This window comes from Laetiporus sulphureus (assembly GCF_001632365.1).
Source record: "Laetiporus sulphureus 93-53 unplaced genomic scaffold LAESUscaffold_61, whole genome shotgun sequence".
Lineage (NCBI taxonomy): Eukaryota > Fungi > Basidiomycota > Agaricomycetes > Polyporales > Laetiporaceae > Laetiporus > Laetiporus sulphureus.
Window position 1 is genome coordinate 164,096 of NW_024468570.1, and position 21,662 is coordinate 185,757.

Sequence of the window (21,662 nt, forward strand, 5' to 3'; positions counted from 1 at the left end):
CCATGACCCTCACTTCTGCTTGCTGCGAGAGGAGGTCAAATTTGGACCGTCGAGACATCAGAAGGGCAACAAAAGGTGCGCTTGCTTCGTTTCGCATCTGATACCGAATGCAACGACTAATTCGCCCTTCAGCCTGGAATCGATCAACTTCTACTTGCTGCATCTGACGCTGATGCGTGAATATCTCGATTTGGAGTTCCATGATATTGAGCCGGTCCTCCCGTTTGGGTATAATCTGGAGCACATCATTGACGACTTCATCGTGCTCGCTGTATTCGTTGGAAACGATTTCTTGCCTAATCTACCTGATCTGCATATTCACGAAAATGGCCTGGAGAGGTTGTTTGATGTGTATAAGAAGGCTCTGCCGTCTCTAGGTGAGCAGCAGCAGCCGTCGTTAATCCCGAGTCAAACACCTCATACAGTGTCTCCGCAGATGGATACATCAACGACAACGGAGTCATCAACACGAAGCGATTGCAAGTCATATTGGACGATATGGCTGAATGGGAGCAGGAAGTCTTTGAGAAGGAGTACGCGGATTTGAACTGGTATAAGGGGAAGCAGATTAAACACGTCAAGGAGATGGAAGATGCTCGCAAACGTGCTAAGTTTGGTATGTCGTCAGCGCCTCGATCCACTCAGCGCATTCATCGTGTCCATAGCCCTGACTACACCTCAACGGGCGATCTTTGATCAGGTGAAGGCATGGATCGCGGAGCACAGGGATGATCCCGCACACGCGCCAAAAGTTCTCACGATGCCGAACACCTTCCCAGCACGCGAGAGACAGTTCATCAACAAGCTTGCCGATGATCTGCATCTTACGCTGACGTGGGACGAGTACGATGAGCAAGATCAGAACCTGGTGACATGGCGATTCCCGGGCGAGCTGGACGAGCCGCTCCCTGAGAATGGAGAGGAGAACGTCGATGAGGAGGTGGAGATTGCGGCAGGAGGCGGGGATGATAGCGAGTGGGAGGACGACGAGGAGGACGAGGAGAGCCGCGTCGCAGTGGATCGCGTGTTGGCGAAGTACGAGAAGGCAAAGGTGTTGGAGGACGACAAGGAGGGCGACTTTGACGCGAGATACGAATTGACCATAAAGGAGAAGATGGACGAATGGAAGAGAAACTATTACATGGTACGCTCGCTACGATGTGGCATGGCTGCGCTTGCTTACAGTCTTGCAGGGCAAAATGGAAATCTCCTATGACGATCCGGAGCAGATGCATGCTCTCGTTTATCGCTATGTGCAGGGCTTGCAGTGGGTCATGCACTACTATTACAGTGGTGTGGCATCTTGGAGCTGGTTCTACAACTATCACTATGCTCCGCGCATTTCAGGTATGCATCCTGTCATGAAGATGCATGATGGGATACTGACGGCGCGACTACCGCTAGACTTGAAGGGTATAGGAGAGATGTCGTTCAATTTCGATTTGGGCACACCCTTCCGGCCGTTCGAGCAGCTGATGGGTGTGCTGCCGGAGGCTAGCAAGGATCTAATTCCTCTTGCGTATCGAGTAAGTGCCACGATAGTGAGGAGGATCCTAAAATAGCTCAACTCTCTGCAGGATCTCATGAACGATGCGAATTCGCCCATTCTCGATTTCTACCCTGAGGAGTTTGAGCAGGATCTGAACGGCAAGAAGGCAGAATGGGAAGCTATAGTCAAGATTCCGTTCATTGACGAGAAGCGGTTGCTGGCCGCGATGAAAAGTGAGTGCAAGCAATGTTTAAAAGAACGCCGTTAGTGATTCGTCTGCTTGCAGCACGAGAGCATCGTCTGACGCCGGAAGAGCAACGCCGGAATTCTTTCGGCACAAGTACGAAGTTCACGTATAATCCGGATGAGCCCACGTTATATCAGTCCTCATTACCTGGCTTCTTCCCAAACCTGCCTCGATGCACATGCAAAATGGAGTCGTTCGACTTACCGACTCTGGATGGTCTCCATCTCGTAGAGGGCCTGTGCGACGGGGTTTTCCTCGGTGCTGAAGCCCTCGCCGGGTTCCCGTCCTTGCAGACTCTCCCTCACACTGCGTTGCTCGGATACCACGGCGTGAACGTGCATGGTTCTGAGAGCCGCAACAAGTCGATGATCGTGCACATCGAAAACCCGCACAGCAATAGGAAGGTGGAGGACATTGCGAATGAGATGATCGGCCAGCGGACATTCGTCGGGTGGCCGTTCTTACAGGAGGGCATGGTGACGGCAGTTTCAGACTCGCTTTTCACGTACGAGAAGATGTCAGTCATCCCGGGGCGCCCGCCGAAGGTCATCTCGAACCCGCACTCTCCGCAAGGGCTGGGCCTGTGGAAGTCGAAGGCGGAGAAGATAGAGCACTACTACTCAAAGAGATGTGGTGTGATCACTAGCGACATCGACGTTCTCGTCCATGTCAGACCACTAAAAGGTCGGCATCTGTCACACTAGTTCTGTATCCTGTGCTAATCTCACGACATGCAGGCCTTAAGCGTCTGGACACTGGCGCGTTTGTGAAGGACTATGAGGATCAGGAGCATGAGGTCGAACAAGCCGTTCAAATGACGGTATCAGAGGTAATTTCGGAGGACCTGCGATTCGCGGAGAAGGAGCCGCCTCCGCTAGCCGAGGAGTTTCCGGAGGGAAGCAAGGTGTTCTTCTTGGGCGAACACGGATATGGAGTTGCAGCACAAGTATCTGCGACGACGAACGACACGCTTTCCGTCGTTCTTGCCGTAAGTCTGTCTTTCTGATTGACCGCTTCGAACGGCGACTCAGCGAGACGCGCAGTTCTTCCCTTCGGAGAAGGCGGAGAACGAGAAGTTCAAAAATATCGCGACAAATCGCATGTCCAGCAGGTATTTTCCGTCGTTCAAGGTCTCGGACATGCTCGGCCTGTCTGGGCGCGCGGTGGCAAAGATTACGTCGAGTTTCATGGTCATCACGTCAGACGGCCAGAAGAACAATCTGGGCTTGAGCTTGAAGTTCGAGGCGAAGGGGTTGAAGGTCATCGACTATTCGCGCAAGGAAGGAAGGTACTGGGAGTTCAGTGAGAAGGCGGTTGAACTGATCGGGGAGTACAAGGTACGTCTCTACTGTTGTGCTGCAGTATATTGTTCTTCTTGCTGATTTGTTGAACAGAACAAGTATCCAGAGGTCTTCCGCTCGCTTAACCGTAACAGCGATGGTACGTGGCCGATTCGAAGGGCCGAGTATCATTCTGACAAGCATGTTGTAGCGATGCTGCATGCAGGTGATGTCTTTACCGAAGAGGATGACGCGGATGCGAAGGTTAAGGAGGTTAAGGCGTGGCTGAACTCGAAAGGTGTTCGCGACTTCGAACCTGTATCTCTCTTCTGCGATCAACTGAAGAAGGTGCGTATCGCGTGTTGGAATTCACTCCGCTCGCTTCATATTCATGGCGTGGCGTGCAGGACACCGTCAAAGAGATTGAGGAGCTTGCGGACACAGTTACGAAGAACAAGTCGGTTTCGGCTATCAAGAAAGCTATCGTGAAGGGGATCCCGAGACAAGCTGTCCTCAAGCCGTCGCATGCGATTTATCGATTGCAGAATCAGCATTTCGTGCTCGGTGATCGTGTGACGATGGTGCAGGACTCTGGAAGCGTCCCATTGTCGATCAAGGGCGTTGTTGTCGGCATGAACGCTAAATCGATGGACATCGTGTGGGACGCACCGTTCATGGCTGGCACGACACTCGGAGACAGGTGAGATAACCCCATCATTTTCAGTGCGGCTCTGAGTGCGGTCCTTATATAGGTGCTCTCGGTATCGGGGAGCGACCGTCGAGTTTACGTCGTGCCTGAACCTGACGGACCCGCAATTTGTTACATCCACGAACCCGAAGGACCCGAAGCAGCAGAAGCCAACTTCTCCTTTCAGACCGCGCTTCGGTCCACACCCTGTGATACGGCCCCCGCCAGGTCAACAGGCTGCCTCTGGCTTCCGTCCAGCTCAGGCAAGGTACGCTTTTCGATGCTGTTGCGCCGCTGATTATGTTATTGACTCATTTTACTAGACAAGGAGGGTCGGTATTTATCATGACGAACCCCAACCGCGGCCGTGGGGCGTCGTACAATGCACATAACACGTCTATGCCGCAAGGTATCAATGATCGGGGAGGTCCGTCCGTAATGCATCGTCCGCCTGTCAACACCAATAGTCGCGGAGGTGTAGCCGTAGCAAACGGTGTGCCCACGAACATTGTGACGAACAGTCATACAGTTCCTGCTGCATCACACTCGAATGGCCATGGCATGAACGGTGCCCGAGGCAAGCCACCGTTCGCGCAACGAGGCGGATTTGGATCTGGCTTTCGCGCAGGTGCCCCGCCTGGTGCGTTTGTACCCCAGCGAGGAGGGTTTTTCCGGGGCCGGGGAGGTGCTCTATCAGATGTTGAGCGAGGCCGCGGCGGACTATCCAGGGGTAGAAGCCGAGGCAGAGGGCGGGGCACATTTGCTTCTCCGGTGGTATCATCGTGAAGCTTGTGCGTCTGGCGTACCGATAGTGGGTCTTCTGGGACATTCGGGACAGCTCACAATGTATCTCAGTCTGTAATAATACCGTGTTGCATCTCGCCGCTGTACTGCCTTCCAGTTCATTTTTGTATTTTAGTTCGTGACTCGCTGATGATAGCACTTTGCACCGATATCTGGACAATTTGACTGTGGCCTACGTCTCGCAGTGGGCTGGCGTTGCTAAGCCTTTAGGCCTCTCTTCAGCCTCTATCAGGCATGAAACGTTTGATCGCGAAATCTTCCGTTCAAGCAACGACGCTGTTCCAGTTTTTCTCAAACAGGGTTGACAGAATTCTTTCGACCATCGCATCCAGCCACATGTGCGCCCGGCGCAGTACACTGTCGTGAAGCTTCTCGTATCGGCGCCCAAACGACACGGCTTGCCATTTACCACTTTCCTGCATTAAAACTGCATGTTAGACTGTAGATACTACTTCCTGCTCTCGAGCTACTGGTCTGTCGACATCGATTCTACTGCCCTATGGAAGGTGCATCGCTATGTAGCTTCTGCTCGAAGACAGTAGCTGTCTTCAATCCAGCACGAAATTAGGAGCCAATTATGGATGTTTCAAGCGATAATGGTCGCTGAGAACTTTTCTGGTCCTCAACCAGTGCTGATCTGCTGGCGGAATACTTGATTACTATCCGAAAGGCCGCATCTATGCTTCTGTATACAGTGGGCCGTCTGCTGTCACGGTCACCTTGTACGTTGGCGCGGAGGCTTTGAAACCGTCAGGGCGCCATTCGATGGCTGCGAGCCGCTCACTGGCGTCTGAAGGCCTGACGCCGCACGGATTTTCCTTGCCGTGCATGCTACTTTATATGCGGCCAGCTCCATCGCGCAACGGAGATGCTGATGCCTTATATTCACACCAATTTTCTCGCAGATCGAGTAGGCTTCACTAATCGCCCCCATCAATGCGATCTGATCGGGCCAGTCATGGCAAAATTTGCTAGGGCGTCAATTCTTTGACAATTCTTGACCAGAACAGACTCGACAGTAGACATACATACCCATACCCTCCCTCTTAGATAATCTCGTCTAGTGCTCTGACTGCTCAGACGTCTCCCGCGACATGGCTGAAATTCATGACCAGTTCGACACTATTCTCATCTTGGACTTCGGCTCTCAGGTTTGTCCTATTTCATGCATCGTTGGCTCAGCTGAAGCTCATCTGCAGTACAGTCATCTGATCACGCGAAGGTGTCGAGAGCTCAATGTCTATGCTGAGCTCATGCCATGCACCGAAAAGATGAAGGACCTCAAATTCAAACCGAAAGGTAGCACGGGCGTCGTATGAAGATGCGTGCATTGCTCATGAGCTTGCAGGAATCATCCTATCTGGCTCTCCATACTCTGTCTACGATGCCGATGCACCGCATGTCGACCCTGATGTCTTCGAAATGGGCGTTCCTGTTCTCGGCATTTGCTACGGTCTCCAGGTGCGTCGTGTCATCCGCCTGAACGTTGGCTCACGGCTCATGATTGCCCGCGGTCAAGTAGGAGATGGCATGGAATATGAACGGAAAGGTTATGAAGTGCGACCACAGGGAGTACGGCTTCGCGCAGTTGCAGATAAACAAGATAGGGTCAGACAAGAGCTCAGTGGATGCTCTCTCTGCGGGCCCGGGAGACGAGACAGAATCAGGCAAGAGCCCAGCGGACGCTCTCTCTGAGGGCCCGGGAGACGAGACAGGGCCAGGCAAGAGCTCAGTGGACGCTCTCTCTGCAGGCCCGGGAGACGAGACAGGGTCGGGCAAGAGCTCCGTGGACGCTCTCGCTGAGGGCCCGGGAGACGAGACAGGGTCAGGCAAGAGCTCAGGGGACGCTCGCTCTGAGGGCCCGAGAGACGAGATGGGGTCAGACAAGGGCTCAGCGGACGCTCTCTCTGAGGGCTCGGGAGACGAGATAGGGTCAGACAAGAGCTCAGTGGACGCTCTCTTTGAGGGCCTGGGAGACGAGATGCAGGTGCGTTTCTTTGCGTTTCATTTGTTTTTTCCCCTCTTGAGCTGGTGGCAGTAGGTATGGATGTCGCACGGCGACCAATTGACTGAGATGCCCTCGGACTTCCACGTCATCGGAAGCACCAAAACCGCACCCTACGCTGCAGTTGCCCACAATTCAAAGCCGTTCTATGGAATTCAGTTCCATCCCGAGGTCACACATACGCCGCGAGGGAAGGAGGTCATCGGCCGGTTCGTTCTGAACATTTGTGGATGCAAACCAAACTGGACCATGGTCAGTACAAGAAGTATATTATGATATGACGCCGTCCTGAGCAGATGTACAGGAAGAGTTTATCGGCAAAGAAATCGCTCGCATCCGCCAACTTTGCGGTCCTAAGGGTCGTGTCATTGGTGCCGTCAGCGGAGGAGTAGACAGCACAGTTGCGGCGAAGCTCATGCACGAAGCGATTGGTGACAGGTATGACACCAGCCACTTGTTGGCGGTATGTGATTTGACGGCATGCACTATGTGACAGATTCCATGCCATCATGGTCGACAACGGTGTTCTCCGTCTGAATGAAGCGCAACAAGTCCATACCATGCTGAACCGCGACCTTGGTGTGAACCTCACCGTGGTCGATGCATCCGAGCTCTTCCTCTCCCGTCTCGCCGGCGTAGAGGACCCAGAACAGAAGCGCAAGATCATTGGCAACACGTTCATCAATGTTTTCGAGGATGAGGCCGCCAAGCTCGAGGCTGTTACAGCAGAAAAGGAGGCAAGCGGTGCCGAGGCGAAGGGCAAGATCGAGTGGTTGCTGCAGGGCACGCTGTATCCCGACGTCATTGAGAGTATCAGCTTCAAAGGCCCGAGCGCGACGATCAAGACGCACCACAACGTCGGCGGTCTGCTGAAGGATATGAAGCTCAAGTTGATTGAACCGCTTCGAGAGCTCTTCAAGGGTGCGTCTCTACCATGTGGTGTTAGAATCATAAGCTCTATCGCTAACTCGTACGCTTCTAGATGAAGTCCGCGCTCTCGGCAGACTGCTCTCCATTCCGGCCCCGCTCGTGCAGCGCCATCCCTTCCCCGGACCTGGGCTTGCGATCCGCATCCTTGGTCCTGTGACACGCGAGCAGGTCAAGATCCTGCAGCTAGCGGATTCCATCTACATTGAGGAGATCCGCAAGGCGGGACTGTACGACAAGATTAGTCAAGCGTTCGCGGTGTTGCTGCCAGTCAGGGCTGTCGGTGTCATGGGCGACAAGCGCACGTACGAGCAGGTGTGTAAGGCAAGAGTCTGTGTGCGGCCAGTTGACTTGAACGGATGTGTCGTTAGGTTATCGCTCTGCGCGCTGTGCAGTCGGAAGATTTCATGACTGCGGATTGGTTCGCCTTCCCTCCGGAAGTCCTGCGCAGGATATCCTCCCGCATTACGAACGAGGTCGAGGGCATCAATCGCGTCACCTATGATATCTCTTCCAAGCCGCCTGCAGTGAGTATCTTCTCCGTGCCTGCTATCCATGGTACTGACTGGCCTTCAGACGGTTGAGTGGCTGTAGACGAAAAGGCGCCACGCTTTAGTGCGCTACATGGTCATTGTTTATAGATGCTACCTCACGACACAAAGCAATTTGCTGGAATGTATAGAGCTGTGAATGGCTGAACGTACATAGATACCTTGTTGACGATGTGCGTCTATGGCAAGACACAGCATCGTCCAATCATAAGCGTCAATGCAGGCCATTGCCGCTTTGTGTACAAGGTGAGCTCGTCTCAGAACTTGCCGACCAGCTGCATTCCCATGGGAAGTCTCAGCGACTCTGTGCCCTCTGGCGGCGGATGCTTACCACAGGCGATTAAAAGTGCGGGATGGCCGGTGTTGTTGAAGGGTTGTGTATCGTATGTCTGGATCGTTCGAGAGTCAGTTTCAAGCTGGAGTACACTGAGTTGAAGGTACGAACCAAGCCATTGTAGTCCTTGTAGTGACGGTGATGCCTCTCTTGGTTATATGTATCGCTTGAGGCACGAGATACCGCGTCTGGTAAGTGAAGAGCCCTATCTGCATAACCTTTGCCACCTGTGGTATGATAGGCATAACCTGGTCGTAGGGCTTGCCCACGCGACCAGTGAGCTGGACACCCTAAAGGCCGAAACTGCGAGCGACACTAAGCAACCTCACCATTCGATCTGCAGCCAGAAATGACTTGAAGTAGCTTTGCCAACTGTCTAAGTGTTGCTTCGGTTCTCGATCAATCACGACAACGACAACAAAAGGCGCGCTGTTCCACTGGCTTCAGGTACAGGTAACCACAGTAGCATCGGTTTTAGGCACCCACTCCGAGAACACGTCCGTGCCGAAAAACATGGCACTCCAGCGAGACAGACGTTGTCCTGTGCGCACAAAAGGGCATCAGTTGTGTCTTCGGTAAGACAGCAACTCAGATAGACCTTCAATACCGCTCGCTTGCCCGCAAGTATGCCGACTTGCGCTTCTTCGCGGTCTGTATCATCCACAATCACCTTTATTGCCCGGGCATTGAACGGGCTCTTTTCAGCCTTCGATTGGGGAGATCTGGATCCGTGGATACTTGTTGACATCAGGCATCGGGACAAAGTCTATTGTCCCCTGCTGAAGCATTCTTGGTGCGAGTAAGCCGACAAACGGTCCTGCGTACCGTCCATGGCCTCCCTCGCACTGGCCAGCGTCTCGGTGAATTCCGCCTCCCGTTCCTCGGGGATCCGAACCGCCAAATTTCTCTGCCTCCGCTTCTTGCAAAACATCTCGGTTTACGGGAGATTTACGTAGAACAGGCAGATGTCAACTGCAGGTGCAGCCGTGGCGGCGGACTCGTCTGCTTATCTCTACTGCATATCTAGAGAACTCAGCTGCTGACTGATCCACGCACAGAGCATCACTTTCTGGAGAGTTAACGATAACAGGAATAGGAACGTGTCACAGTCCATGCACAAAGCTTGGCCAGCCCGATCAATATAACGGAAGGATGCCCGTTATCATTCAAATCCGCCAGGACATAGGCAGAAAAGAGCGATAAAACGACTAGAGACCAGGGTTCAGAGCCGCTGTATATATACACTGCATGATTGTGGTCAAACGCAACCATACAAAGTAGTAAAATACCTTAAATACTGCGAGGTTTAGCTCCTAGATGGTAATGAAAACACAGAAAACACTGTCCACCGCGTTCCTTATCGCGCAGATACATAATCTTTTGGCATCAGCAACGGCCGAGCATCATGTTGAACCAAGGAACCTCAGCGAGCACAGCAATGTGAGACGTCGCAACTGTTGGACCAATGAGCAAGCTTAGACGCCAGCGTTATCAGTAATAGCCTTGTTTTAATGGGCTGTTGAAGTCGCTGGATTTGAATTGTGCATCACGACGTTCAAGTTGGCTGGTAGTGGCCGCGAGTCAATCGTCGATTATCGTCCTCGTTCTTGCCCTCTAGAGTACCAGCGACAGGATGGCTCGCAACGTGGATGCTGAGAGAAACAATGAAAAATTGTTCCCTATATTCAGGAAGAACCTCTCCGATGGCGTATTCACCACCTTCAAAGCAACTTCTGACAAGCTCGCCAGTTGGCTTAGTAGGGACAGGGCATATTACGCGCGAGCACTGCCTATAGTAAGTTTGAGTTGGTTGCTGATGCCCAACTGTATCTGACGTACTGCGCTTGGTTAGATTGTGGAGCTGCTGGAGGTGCGTCCATTCATATAGGCAATCCGATTCCATGACATCTCAACCCTACCAGACCGCCCACGTTCAAGTCCGTAGGGCTGGCGGAACTCCCGGGAATCAATCATTGTGGGCCGAGCCGTATGCAAAGCTAATTCATACCGTGTATCCATTTCTTCCTTTGTTCACGAATCCTCTCTTGAAAGGTGGGTGCGCAATCTAACCTATCTTTCATGTTGCTGACGTTACCGGACTCAGCTCGTGTGGAGAATTTGATACGAGAACTCGACTCGATATCTGGAGTGTCTGACCACCCTTTGCAACGAAGTCAAGGCCTTCCGATCTTGCCTGCAGCCTCTATCGCTATGCAAAATGATGGTATGTTTATTCATCCCACGCCTTCCGCCTTCATGGCGCAATCTTCGGGTGTGCCCACTCTTTTTAGGCACAGCTATCCTGTTCGTCAGCAATACTAATATGATTGTTAGCTCATGCAGGCGGGTCCTTGCAGGCAGCGTTCCCCATCAAAACTGAGCCCAGTGAAACCTACGGTGCTCCCGTCTCCGCAGGATCTACGTCTTATCTGTTCCCGATCAGTCAGGCTCCCATCAAACAGGAAACAGCAGAGGATGCTGCTCCACAGCTGCCATTACCACTTCAGACAGCGGCAGAGCCGAATTCTACGCAGGTCGAGCCGAAGTCGAAGAAATCATTCATAGACGTCGATGAATTTATCCAGGCCGACCTGGAATGGTACCAGGTAGGAAAGCAGCAGACGGCCTCGAAAGAAAGTGATGGGGCCGCAACTGCGGTAACCTCTCCTGCAGCGCATGACCATCATGAGAAAGTCCCTGCTGCAGACGCATCCGCAGCGATTGGCTCAGTCGAGAAAAATCCGAATGAACCGACCTCATCCATTTCGACGGCTGCATCACCCATAGCGGATGCTAAAGCTGAGGTCACTGTTGAAGATCAAAGCTCTCCCTCCAACGCCACTCAAGCGGGCAGTTCTGCTGCGGTTGACGATGCAGCGACAAAATTTACCAGCAGCGTCACATCTCCGACATTGCCTCGTTTGAAGAACCCGCTCAATTCGATAGCCTCCCAGAAGCTGGACAAGAAAAAGAAAAAGAAAGGCCCGCCGGGTTTGAGGTATCTACCGGTGCCTCCGGATGAGAAAATGGTGGCGAGTATGTCGGGAGAAGGTGTCACCTCCGTCCTCGTGGAAGGTACGGAGGAGCAGCAGACACCGGATGCGATGCAGAAGGATGAAATTCGTATGGCGTCGCCTGACGCGTCGAGGGATGTCAAGGAGCATGCAGAGTCAGATAAAGCCAGCGATGATGTGACTCGCCCCCTCGTGGTGGCTGAGAGCAACCCTGCCGAAGGCGCGCCGTCAGTACAGGAACGAGATGAAAGCGTGCATGCTACTAGACACCACGAATCGCTCGCAGAGACGCCTGCCGGTGCCGCACTCCCTCCACACCCATCTCCATCTCGGGAGGAGTTCAGGCCTCAACAAGCCACCGAAGGTCCCGTAGAGGGCGACGTGGACATGGTCGACGAGCAGCAAGATCGACAGAAGGACATTGCTGAAGCGAGCGAACAGTCTATGGAGGTAGACGAGATGTTGCGGCAGGGCCCAACTGCTTCCAATGAAGCTGGTGAGCTGGCGATGCATACAAACACGCTCATCATTAACGATATGCAAGTAGACGATCGTGAGATGCAGCCGGAACCAACCGCGGAATCAGAGACTGTTGAAGCTATAACGCAGTTCGCGACGCCGGCAGTCGAGCCGCCAGTGGAAGCAGGAGGTGGGCTCGCGGAGCCTCTTCAGCAACCTGCAGAGGCTGCCCAGGACGTCCTGCCTGATGACGCCGCGGGCGAAGTCCCGCTTCATGTAAGTGTATCGCAATGTGTCTCTTCATTGTGACTGATGATAACGGCCTCAGGAGGGCGGCTTCGAACACAACCCCGCCGAAGAGTCTTCAACTGCGCCGGAGCCTCAACCACTGGCTCAGATTGAGCATGAAGCTGCTGACCTACCATCCCCATCGACCGTATCCGTGCCGCGAAAGCGACTGCGCTCTCTTAGCATAACAGATAGCAGTTCGCGCCAGAAGCTCAGGACGTCGTCGCCGTCGCGCAAGTCTCCGGGCGAAGAGACTGCCGAGCGCATGACGCAAGCCAGTGATGCGGGTTCGCCTTCGGGAGATGACGCCAGAAAGTCACCGTTGGCACTGGAGGCCCGTCTGGACGAGCAAGTTGAACCGCTGTCACATGTCGATATCGAGACGTCGCATTCTACTGAGGGGACTGACGAGGGCATGGAGGAGGGAGAAGTCGACAGCACTCTCCAAAACTCTGAGGTGGACACCTCTTTACGAGCACATGATAATGTTGCAGCTCCGTCGCTCGCGCAAGATGCTGTACGCGACCGCATGACCATTGATGAGAGCCAACTGCTGGAACGCATCGTCTCGCCGCCTACTCAAGCCGCGCCTGCAGGCAAGTCCCCTCGGGCTGCTTCAATCGTGCCCGGCAAAACATCAGTACGCTGCGACCCCGTCATCCCTGGTGACGATGACGATGTCATAGAGGAAGGGGAAATTAGCTCGCAGCTTCTTGATGAAGAGCTGGAACATACTGATGCTGGTGAGAAGGGAGAAATTATGCAGAATGGACCGTCGCGTCGACCAGCATATGTCCGCCGGCTTCCTTTGGATTCCGATACTCTGGCAGAGCCTGCAGTCATCATATGGTCATCTCAAGGGTCGGCTAAGATAGAGACAGTGGTTGAGTTTGATTTGAATCCTGATCATGCTGCACTGATATCACAGTGGGTCGGGCGATATGACACGAGAGAGTGAGCGGCAGAAATTCCATGGCAGGGCATTTGCTGATTGTATGCTTGCAGTGATATGACAAGAAGCAAGTGCATGTCTATATCAAGCTTTGCACTTAGCGATTGCACGGAACGAGTTCGTGAAAATTCGGATATGTCTCTGGAAGAAGTGACGAACGACCTCCCAACGATGTGGCCAAGAGATGGCAAATTGTGGGCAATGCTCAAGAATGGACAGGTCGATCATGGCTTCACGCTGTCTCCCCCATTCATAGTATGTCCTGCCTGATGGATTCTTGTGTGATTGCTAATTTGTGGATTCCACAGCGTCAGGACGAAAGCATTGTTGACATCAGCAAGATTGTCACTGCTGGGAAGAATCAGCTGCGGATCTTCCAGCTTAATGACTATTCTAGCTATGTCTTCACCATCCGGTTGCATACCCCCACTGCTGCCCAGCTAGAGGAATTGCAACAAAGGAGGTATCATAAGGACAATTGGAACAACTTCTTGCAAAGCTTGGGCACTTTCAAGAGCCCTAAGCTTGATCTGCCAGGTGAAGTTTCAGTCACCTCAGCTTAGATATACCCAATTGTATTAGTTTGTGCTGCATTCGAATTGAGAGGTTGGATTGTATTCTTCGCATTGCATCTTATTTAGTCTGCCATGTACATCCAAATTGCTGTGAATGCTATGTACATTTATGACGCTATACCAACATTGCACGAGGGAAACCTTCACCACCACACAATACCCTTCATCAACCTGCGACCTGTCCTAATTACCTTTGCACTTGTGACCTGCCCATCGCGCATAGCTGCTCCGACTGCAACGACACCGCCTGGATGTCTTATTCTGACCATTATGTCGCCCGTGCTGGTGGAATACACCTTCCTGGCACGGGCGATCATCCATGGCAATGTGCCTTCTACACCGGCAGCAACACCGAGACAGAGCCCTACCGTCATGGGCACAGCCTTGTGCAGCACGCCCATGGAGTACGCATGCACGACAATATCAGCCTCCTCGTCGTCTGGCGCTGGCTCGTTTATTATGGCGATCTTCGGCTGCGCTTCCATGAGGGGGTCAAGACCCATGCGCTTCGCGCCGATCTGGCGAAGATTCTCGATGACCAGCTCTATCGGCACGCTGGTAAAGTCCACGTCCACCGGCTGCTGGAGAGCCTCCCGAAGGTCATCCAACATGATGAACACGGTGGGATTGGTGGCATCTACGAGTGACATTGGAACCTCCTTGACCGTACCATCTTCCAGTGTGAAAGGGACGGCATCCACGTGATGTCCGGATGGGAGGAGCTTCCCAGTGCGTGCGCCACTTGGAGATACGAAGTCCAGGATGATCTTGGAGGCCTTACCCGACACGCCCGCAATGGTTTCTTGTTCGAGGTTCAAGAGCGGGACGGGCTTGCCGTCTTCAACCGACACCGGGAACGTAGTATCGACACGCTTCTTTGTGTTTGTGTTGAAGGAGCGGACCGTCGCCGTCGGGACACGAGCGGAGATGTCAACCGTTGATGGCTGACACAGGCCCTCGTCCATCGCGAACGCACCGATCATGCTTGAGAGGTTCCCGCAGTTCCCGGAGTAATCGACGATCTCGTCGCGGATGCCGATCTGCGCGAAGGTATACTCGATATCGATGCCCTCCTGACGTTGCTCTTCTGAAAGCTCCCCGACAACACAAATCTTCGACAGACTGGAGATGCCGCCGCCCATGCCATTCAGCTGCCTGCCGTACTTGGGATCGGGAGAGCCCATGATCCCCAGGAAGATTGGGTCCCAGTCTGCAACATCGTCTGGGAGGTCACTGCGCTTCAGATATATGCCCTTTGATGTCCCGCCTCTGATGAAGGTGGCTGGGATAGGATTTGAGACGGCCGACAAAGACTTGTGCGCTCTCGGGATCAAAATTCCTCCGGCACGGAGCCTGCCAGCGAGAAGAAAAGATTTTGCACGTAGATGTTGCACAGGTCTGACGCTGAGCAACATACTATTCACACAAATGCACGAGTAAAGGACTGAGGGTTGCTCAGCATTGTAACAGACGAACTCACATTGGAGGAGATGGTCCGTGGCCACAACTTCGGTGTGTAAGATTAGCGCACGAAATATCGAGAGCTAACCGGGAAACAACTCCATATATGGTAATTTGTATCAGATAGCTGTGTTAACGCAATTTTCTGCTTACCAATTAACGTCGGGCTGAGAGAGAGTGACGCATTCGCCATTTCGCACCTCTCCTGCCACCGCCATTCATCTGCGCAAGGTTGCGCGGGACCAAGGGTGCGTACTGATGTATTTTGGACACAATGTCGCGAATTTCACGCGTAAATTCTGTCTGCAGCTGTCAGTTCGGCGAACGCGCGGTCATCTGGGTAGCGTGCATCGGAAGGACCGCGTACTATCAATCGACGACTCCGTGCATGAATTTCTTTGGTGGGATTAAAGCCCCAACATCCACTGCCACGCGATTATGTAGTCGACGATTGCTACACCATCCCGAGCCGGGTCCGTCGAGGTTGTGCTGGCAATTGGCACCCAAGAACATCCGGCCGACCACGCACCTCCACCGCTCGTTTTACTCATCCACAGTCTCCGGCTGTCAGTCTACTCAACCACTGCATTATCCAAGGTGGGTTAATCCGAAGCAAGGACATGGGTCGCGAGCGGTGAAGTCGGATGAGGGGGGAGATTCGGTGCACGCGCCACAATCGCAGAGTGTGCGGTTAGACAGTAAACAGGACGATCAAGCACCTCCTTCGGACTCTGCTCCCCCTGCTTCATCGTCATCGTCTGGAGATGGGTCTGATGAGTCGGACCACCCACCACCACCACCACCACCATCACCAGAACCGCCAACGCCACCACAAACTTCCATTTCGAAGCAGTCTGTTCCCGATGTCTATCCTCAGGTCCTTGCCCTGCCCATTGCGCGTCGACCCCTCTTTCCCGGTTTTTATAAGGCAGTGGTTATTCGCAATCCGGCCGTCGTTTCAGCCATCAAGGAGATGATGCGACGCGGACAGCCGTACCTCGGCGCGTTCCTCCTTAAGGATGAACAGACAGATAGCGACATCATCACGGACATCAACTCAGTACACCCAGTGGGCGTCTTCGCGCAGATCACGAGTGTGTTCACCGCTGGCGGCAAGGAGGACGACAAGGAGGAGGGGCTTACCGCGGTGCTCTACCCTCACCGGCGAATTAGGATCACTGAGCTTGTCAAGGCTGGCAAGGCTAAGGTTGAGCCGTCTGAAGCAACCGAAGCAACCGGTGAAGAGTCTTTGCCAACGCCCCCTCCGGAGACCACAACACCACGTGCGTATTTCATCCTCAACTTTGTGATCGTCATTCACCTCCTTTACTAGCACCGGTCCAGACGTCCTTTCTGCATAACTATAGTGTCTCCATCGTCAATGTCGAAAATCTGGCCACGCAGCCGTACAACAAGGACGATCAGTACATCCATGCATTCATGTCCGAGATCGTGTCGGTATTCAAGGACATTGCGCAGTTGAACCCGCTGTTCCGCGACCAGATCACCAATTTTTCGATTAATCAGGTCCCATCGAATGTCTTTGATGAGCCGGACAAGCTCGCAGACTTTGCGGCGGCTGTCTCGACTGGAGATGTTAACGAGCTGCAAGACGTCCTCGAGGCTCTCAACGTCGAAGATCGTCTGCGCAAGGCGCTACTCGTGCTGAAGAAGGAGCTCATCAATGCACAGCTCCAGAGCAAGCTCGCACGCGACGTGGATAACAAGATCGCGAAGCGCCAGCGCGAGTACTACCTGATGGAGCAGCTGAAAGGCATCAAGAAAGAGCTTGGCATGGAGTCTGATGGAAAAGACAAGGTGATCGAGAAGTTCAAGGAGCGGGCCGCATCGTTGAAGATGCCGGAGACGGTGCGGAAGGTGTTTGACGAGGAGCTGAACAAGCTCCAGCACCTTGAGCCGTCTGCGTCCGAGGCGAACGTTACACGGAACTACCTGGAGTGGCTGACGCAGATTCCTTGGGGCCAGCACTCGCCGGAGAACTATTCGATTACTCATGCTCAGAAGGTGCTGGATGAGGATCATTACGGCCTGAAGGACGTCAAGGACCGCATCCTCGAGTTCATAGCTGTGGGCAAACTTAGGGGTACAGTCGAGGGTAAGATTATTTGCCTCGTAGGTCCTCCTGGTGTCGGCAAGACATCCATCGGCAAGTCGATTGCACGCGCTTTGCACAGGCAATTCTTCCGGTTCTCAGTTGGTGGCTTGACGGATGTTGCAGAGATTAAAGGGCACAGACGCACTTACGTCGGGTATATTAGGGTTCACTGGCGAGGTTTGTTCCATTTCTTACTATTTTCCCGGCAGGGCGCTCCCGGGCAAGATCATCCAGGCTCTGAAGAGGGTCGGCACTGAAAACCCCCTGGTTCTCATTGACGAGGTGGACAAGATCGGGCGAGGCATCAATGGCGATCCTGCAAGCGCGCTGCTCGAAATGCTGGATCCTGAGCAGAACACTGCGTTCTTGGATCATTAGTAAGTCGGGTTCCCCTGTATGGTTTCTCAGTCAGTTAACCATGTCCCCCCTTAGCATGGATGTCCCTGTCGACTTATCTCGTGTTTTGTTCGTCTGCACAGGTATGCCGCGAAATATATGAGATAAAGTTCACATGCTGACCAGGTTCCGATAGCCAACATCCTTGATACTATTCCTGCGCCCTTACTCGACCGGATGGAAATCCTGGAAGTCAGCGGTTACGTCTCAGAGGAGAAGGCTGTGATCGCGGAGAAGTATCTATGTCCACAGGCGAAGGAGGCGTCAGGTCTGAAAGATGCCGATGTCCAACTGGAGCCTGCCGCCGTCGACGTGTTGATTAAGTACTACTGCCGTGAGAGCGGAGTTCGCAACTTAAAGAAGCATGTCGAGAAGGTACGTAGCTTCAGTCTGTTTAAGCATGCGGTAAAGCTGACGTTTTCCTTGCCAGATCTACCGCAAGGCCGCATTGAAACTTGTCCAGGATCTCGGCGAGGAGGTCTTCCCTGAACCTGTCGTCAGTGCAGAGGCACCGAAGGACGAGCAGAAGACCGTTGAGAAGCAGGATGCGCCGCCGAACAACCCTGCGGCCCCCGAGTCGACGGTTCCAAAGCCCGATCAGGAGGAGGATAAGGAGCGCGTGGTCACTACTGTCGAACGCAAGCCGATGAAGATTCCTGATACAGTGCACGTTCACATAACTCCTGACAATCTGAAGGAGTACGTCGGCCCCCCGATCTACTACAAGGACAGACTGTATGCGAAGCCGCCGCCGCCGGGTGTCAGCACCGGGTTGGGATACCTGGGCAATGGTTCTGGCGCTGTTATGCCGATTGAAGCCACGGTATGTGCTTCCACGTCCTTACGTTTTCGGTGTAATACTGACATCTGTTGCAACTGCTACGCAGACGATGCCTGGCAAGGGTGCCCTTCAACTTACTGGTAAGCTTGGCGAGGTTATCCGAGAGAGCGCTCAGATCGCGATAAGCTGGGTCAAAAGCCACGCGTACGAGTTGGGCGTCACAACCTCGGCCGATCAGCAGTTCCTAGTGGATCGAGATATGCATCTGCACATGCCCGAGGGCAGTATCGGGAAGGAGGGCCCGAGTGCAGGCACTGCCATTTTGACTGCTCTCGTGTCGCTGTTCACGAAGACTCAGGTCAATCAGGATATTGGTAAGTAACCCGGCGATATTCACAAAGACTGTCGTTGACGGATCGCTCAGCTATGACGGGGGAGATCACGCTTGTCGGGCAGGTGCTTCCGGTGGGCGGGCTGAAGGAGAAGATTCTCGCGGCTCACCGTGCCGGTATCAAGACGATCATCGCACCGGAGGCGAACCGCACTGATATCGAGGAGAACGTGCCCCAGAGCGTCAAGACGGGGATCCGGTTCGTGTATGTCGAGGACGTCCGGGAGGTCCTGCAAGAGGTGTTCCGCGGGACGCCCATCGCGGAGCGGTGGAAGGACACGCTTTTGGTCTCTTGAGCTTGCATTCTGTCTGCATATCGCATAATTTGTGTCAATGTCATTCTTACCGTAGAGAAGCATGTCTGTTCTGTCTGTCTAAGCAACATTACTACTGTTCTGTATATTAGCTCAATCTACGCCACATCCAGCTCATGTATCTGCCATGTATTGACCCTGCCGCTACCTCCAATCAAGATACTGCGATTGACACACGCCTTCACGGGAAAATATTAAGTCAGTAATATATTTTACAATGAAGCATGGCTAGGAGTGGTCAAGCTCAAGATTCAGGTATGAGAAATCCGATGAGGCATGCGTCCAGCATGTAATCGAGGTTTACCCATGCGTGGGTGAGGGCTACGGGACGGTCAACAATGATCATGCTCTCAGTGTCCACACTCACCAAAAAGCTTGCTTCCATCGCGGCCCGCTACGCGCATGAGCTCCTGCTCCCCTCCTGGATGGTACGGGAGGTATGGCGTGATATTATAGACCTTGCCGTTGAACGCGGACCATGCATCCTCGCGCGTCTTATGCTCTTTCAGCATAGACGGCGTAACGCGCAGCAGCGTGTCGGTTCCCTACGATACGTACTGTGAGTGGGTCAGGTGGAACGTCCGGCGAGAGGGCGTAGAACACGCACCCTGAGATCCTGCCCCGACTTCTTAAGGTTCGCCCAATCGAGCGGGCCGTGCCCTGGGGCGAGGGCTACCTTGCCCCGCTTTGCGGTAGGCTTGAGCGGTGGTTTGGTAGTTGTGAGAGGAACGGCTAGTGAATTCGAGCCTGAAAACATAGCGCTGCTGGTAGATGTCCCCGGTCGTCGATTCGCGAGAGAAGGGACTGGTGGGGGTGGCATCAACTGGGCATCGGTCAATATGCGCGGTATGTTGTCTGATGCCTGCTTGTTGGGCCCTGGAGATAGACGTTGTACGCTGTTTAGGCTGGGGAAGGAGGGTGGCGAGTCGTCGAGCTCGTCGCCCCCGTGTACGGTCTCAGAGTCATCGTCAACGTCGTCGTAGGAGACGGACAAGGATGGTCCGTGCTCAGCGATGGTGGATGCGTCGGTGTCAGGTGCTTGGGCAGATAGCCAGCTGCGAAGATAGGAGGCCATGAAGAAAGAAGAGATGAACAGAAATTGTCTCCGCCAGAAGAAAACTCAGGTGCAGTAAGGTGCTATGAAAGGCGACAGTATGTAAATAGTTGGGCAAAATCAAGAGGCGTGACATGTAAGTACAGCGATTGATCTGAAGCCTCGAGTCGCATCTCCTCCATGCGCTCTCAAGCAACTCTCGAGTCTCTTGTCTTTTCTTTTCTTCCTCGGAGTATGCAAGCAACTCGCAATAATGCTCGTCAGCCGCTTTTACATCATTAACAGGCGACACATATACACCGCAGACCCGATCGCAGTTCGTTTTTGTTATTTACACAGCCTGCACAGATTTATTTTTTCACGGGGAACCTGATGGGAAAATGGTGAAAATATCTTAAGTCTGGATATGGAAATAGTTTGGAAATCGGGTGGAGACAATTGAATTATGTTACAATTGCTTCACCGAAACATATCAGTATCACATATTTTTGGACTGAAATATCTTCCTTTGGGAAATAGTTTCACTATTGCTGATATGTTTCGGTAAAACAATCGTAACATAATTTAATTGTCTCCGCCCAATTTCCAAACTATTTCCATATCCAGACATAAGATATTTTCACCATTTTTGCATCAGGTTTCCCGTGGAAAAATAAATCTATGCAGGCTGTGTTAATGACACTAAATTGTATTTAACTGCCTTTTTGGGATGCAAAGTTGCCTAATTAGGGCATAGTGTTGCATAGGTCACACTTTAGAACACATTTTCAGAGCATTTGCAAGGGGAATAAATGCCTTCATGTCTGTAGTGTATATCAGTGATGTAGGGGTCAAGAGGTCAAGCATGACCTGCACATGATCCATTATTTACCATAATTAGCAATAAATGCTTAAAGTGATGGAGCATGAAGCATTCTCGCAATGAACTGACGTTTGGTTGCCACGGGGTCACGCGCGCATATCACGCTTGACCCTTTCTCTAGGTCAAGATCAAAGTGCCTTACCCCCGGTTATCGCCCAGTTATCGCCCGATAACCGGGGGTCAACGACAACACTGCTGTCACCCCAGACATGGAGCTCTTTTTCGATGTGTAATATGTGGAGAAAATGTGAACTAGTATTTTGATTATTGGTCGATTCTTTGCGAAAATGACATTACAGTTTACATATTAGGCATCTGCAATTGGAAATGAAACTGCGGCATATGCCAAACCATATTCTTGGGGCTATATTGTATTCATTTTTGTAAACTTTGCGAATACAATATGTTCCCATTATGTTTTGATGTTATGAATGTTGAAAATGCGACGGAGAATTAAATCGTCACAGATATTGAATGGCTGATCGATGTTGCGCATCTTAGAATATCTAACAGGTAAACAAGTTCATAGCAAATTCCAAGACCAAAGGAAGTACGGTACCAGTACATCGTATGTGATGCGAAACCTGTACGCTACTTGACCGTGATGGAACGACGTCAAGATTGCTCACGTCTATCTCATGGCAGATTTCAAATCGGCGGGCAACAGTATATGA

The 21,662-nt window shown here is 52.7% G+C and overlaps 7 protein-coding genes across 7 annotated transcripts; 5 read left to right on the plus strand and 2 right to left on the minus strand.

The window, feature by feature from the left end:
- Positions 1-2,101: 2,101 nt before the first annotated feature.
- LAESUDRAFT_664014 (uncharacterized protein) lies at positions 2,102-4,490 on the plus strand (the record flags this gene model as incomplete). The annotated part of the gene is made up of 9 exons (XM_040905093.1): positions 2,102-2,420; positions 2,474-2,724; positions 2,780-3,073; positions 3,131-3,176; positions 3,228-3,364; positions 3,424-3,716; positions 3,769-3,989; positions 4,036-4,081; positions 4,172-4,490. 9 exons carry the CDS (start codon positions 2,102-2,104, stop codon positions 4,488-4,490), a joined length of 1,926 nt encoding a protein of 641 aa, XP_040759159.1.
- A 997-nt stretch (positions 4,491-5,487) lies between these two features.
- Positions 5,488-8,232, plus strand: LAESUDRAFT_484502 (GMP synthase). Its single transcript, XM_040902640.1, has 10 exons — positions 5,488-5,659; positions 5,708-5,807; positions 5,857-5,969; positions 6,031-6,495; positions 6,550-6,765; positions 6,818-6,951; positions 7,010-7,434; positions 7,496-7,755; positions 7,812-7,967; positions 8,017-8,232. Exons 1-10 carry the CDS (start codon positions 5,603-5,605, stop codon positions 8,032-8,034), a joined length of 1,944 nt encoding a protein of 647 aa, XP_040759160.1. The 5' UTR covers positions 5,488-5,602; the 3' UTR covers positions 8,035-8,232.
- On the plus strand, positions 8,174-8,958 carry LAESUDRAFT_484590 (uncharacterized protein). The gene is made up of 3 exons (XM_040902641.1): positions 8,174-8,237; positions 8,291-8,395; positions 8,450-8,958. The coding sequence occupies exons 1-3, from the start codon at positions 8,209-8,211 to the stop codon at positions 8,676-8,678; spliced, it is 363 nt and encodes a 120-aa protein (XP_040759161.1). The 5' UTR covers positions 8,174-8,208; the 3' UTR covers positions 8,679-8,958.
- Positions 8,959-9,873: 915 nt separating this feature from the next.
- LAESUDRAFT_731287 (uncharacterized protein) lies at positions 9,874-14,002 on the plus strand. Its single transcript, XM_040910014.1, has 9 exons — positions 9,874-10,120; positions 10,178-10,195; positions 10,248-10,377; positions 10,430-10,549; positions 10,660-11,835; positions 11,887-12,074; positions 12,127-13,040; positions 13,092-13,293; positions 13,347-14,002. The coding sequence occupies exons 1-9, from the start codon at positions 9,959-9,961 to the stop codon at positions 13,599-13,601; spliced, it is 3,165 nt and encodes a 1,054-aa protein (XP_040759162.1). The 5' UTR covers positions 9,874-9,958; the 3' UTR covers positions 13,602-14,002.
- LAESUDRAFT_815929 (DUF453-domain-containing protein) lies at positions 13,641-15,124 on the minus strand. The gene is made up of 2 exons (XM_040914730.1): positions 15,094-15,124; positions 13,641-15,029 (listed from the first exon to the last, which is right to left on the minus strand). Exon 2 carries the CDS (start codon positions 15,026-15,028, stop codon positions 13,757-13,759), a length of 1,272 nt encoding a protein of 423 aa, XP_040759163.1. The 5' UTR covers position 15,029; positions 15,094-15,124; the 3' UTR covers positions 13,641-13,756.
- A 338-nt stretch (positions 15,125-15,462) lies between these two features.
- On the plus strand, positions 15,463-19,054 carry LAESUDRAFT_763801 (ATP-dependent protease La; the record flags this gene model as incomplete). The annotated part of the gene is made up of 8 exons (XM_040913333.1): positions 15,463-16,357; positions 16,408-17,344; positions 17,400-17,567; positions 17,623-17,669; positions 17,723-17,961; positions 18,017-18,409; positions 18,474-18,741; positions 18,792-19,054. 8 exons carry the CDS (start codon positions 15,463-15,465, stop codon positions 19,052-19,054), a joined length of 3,210 nt encoding a protein of 1,069 aa, XP_040759164.1.
- Positions 19,055-19,316: 262 nt separating this feature from the next.
- LAESUDRAFT_686779 (cytochrome b5) lies at positions 19,317-20,181 on the minus strand (the record flags this gene model as incomplete). The annotated part of the gene is made up of 3 exons (XM_040905934.1): positions 19,680-20,181; positions 19,440-19,617; positions 19,317-19,393 (listed from the first exon to the last, which is right to left on the minus strand). The coding sequence occupies exons 1-3, from the start codon at positions 20,145-20,147 to the stop codon at positions 19,317-19,319; spliced, it is 723 nt and encodes a 240-aa protein (XP_040759165.1). The 5' UTR covers positions 20,148-20,181.
- Positions 20,182-21,662: the final 1,481 nt, after the last annotated feature.

Coding starts and splice junctions, on each gene's coding strand:
- LAESUDRAFT_731287 (XM_040910014.1), top strand. CDS start 9,959: ATGGCTCGCAACGTGGATGCTGAGAGAAACAATGAAAAATTGTTCCCT. Junction 10,378..10,429: donor CACGAATCCTCTCTTGAAAG/GTGGGTGCGCAA, acceptor TACCGGACTCAG/CTCGTGTGGAGAATTTGATA. Junction 13,041..13,091: donor GGGCGATATGACACGAGAGA/GTGAGCGGCAGA, acceptor GTATGCTTGCAG/TGATATGACAAGAAGCAAGT.
- LAESUDRAFT_484590 (XM_040902641.1), top strand. CDS start 8,209: ATGCAGGCCATTGCCGCTTTGTGTACAAG. Junction 8,238..8,290: donor ATTGCCGCTTTGTGTACAAG/GTGAGCTCGTCT, acceptor GGGAAGTCTCAG/CGACTCTGTGCCCTCTGGCG. Junction 8,396..8,449: donor TATGTCTGGATCGTTCGAGA/GTCAGTTTCAAG, acceptor AAGCCATTGTAG/TCCTTGTAGTGACGGTGATG.
- LAESUDRAFT_815929 (XM_040914730.1), bottom strand. CDS start 15,028: ATGTTGCTCAGCGTCAGACCTGTGCAACATCTACGTGCAAAATCTTTT.
- LAESUDRAFT_484502 (XM_040902640.1), top strand. CDS start 5,603: ATGGCTGAAATTCATGACCAGTTCGACACTATTCTCATCTTGGACTTC. Junction 6,496..6,549: donor GCCTGGGAGACGAGATGCAG/GTGCGTTTCTTT, acceptor TGGTGGCAGTAG/GTATGGATGTCGCACGGCGA. Junction 7,756..7,811: donor ACAAGCGCACGTACGAGCAG/GTGTGTAAGGCA, acceptor ATGTGTCGTTAG/GTTATCGCTCTGCGCGCTGT.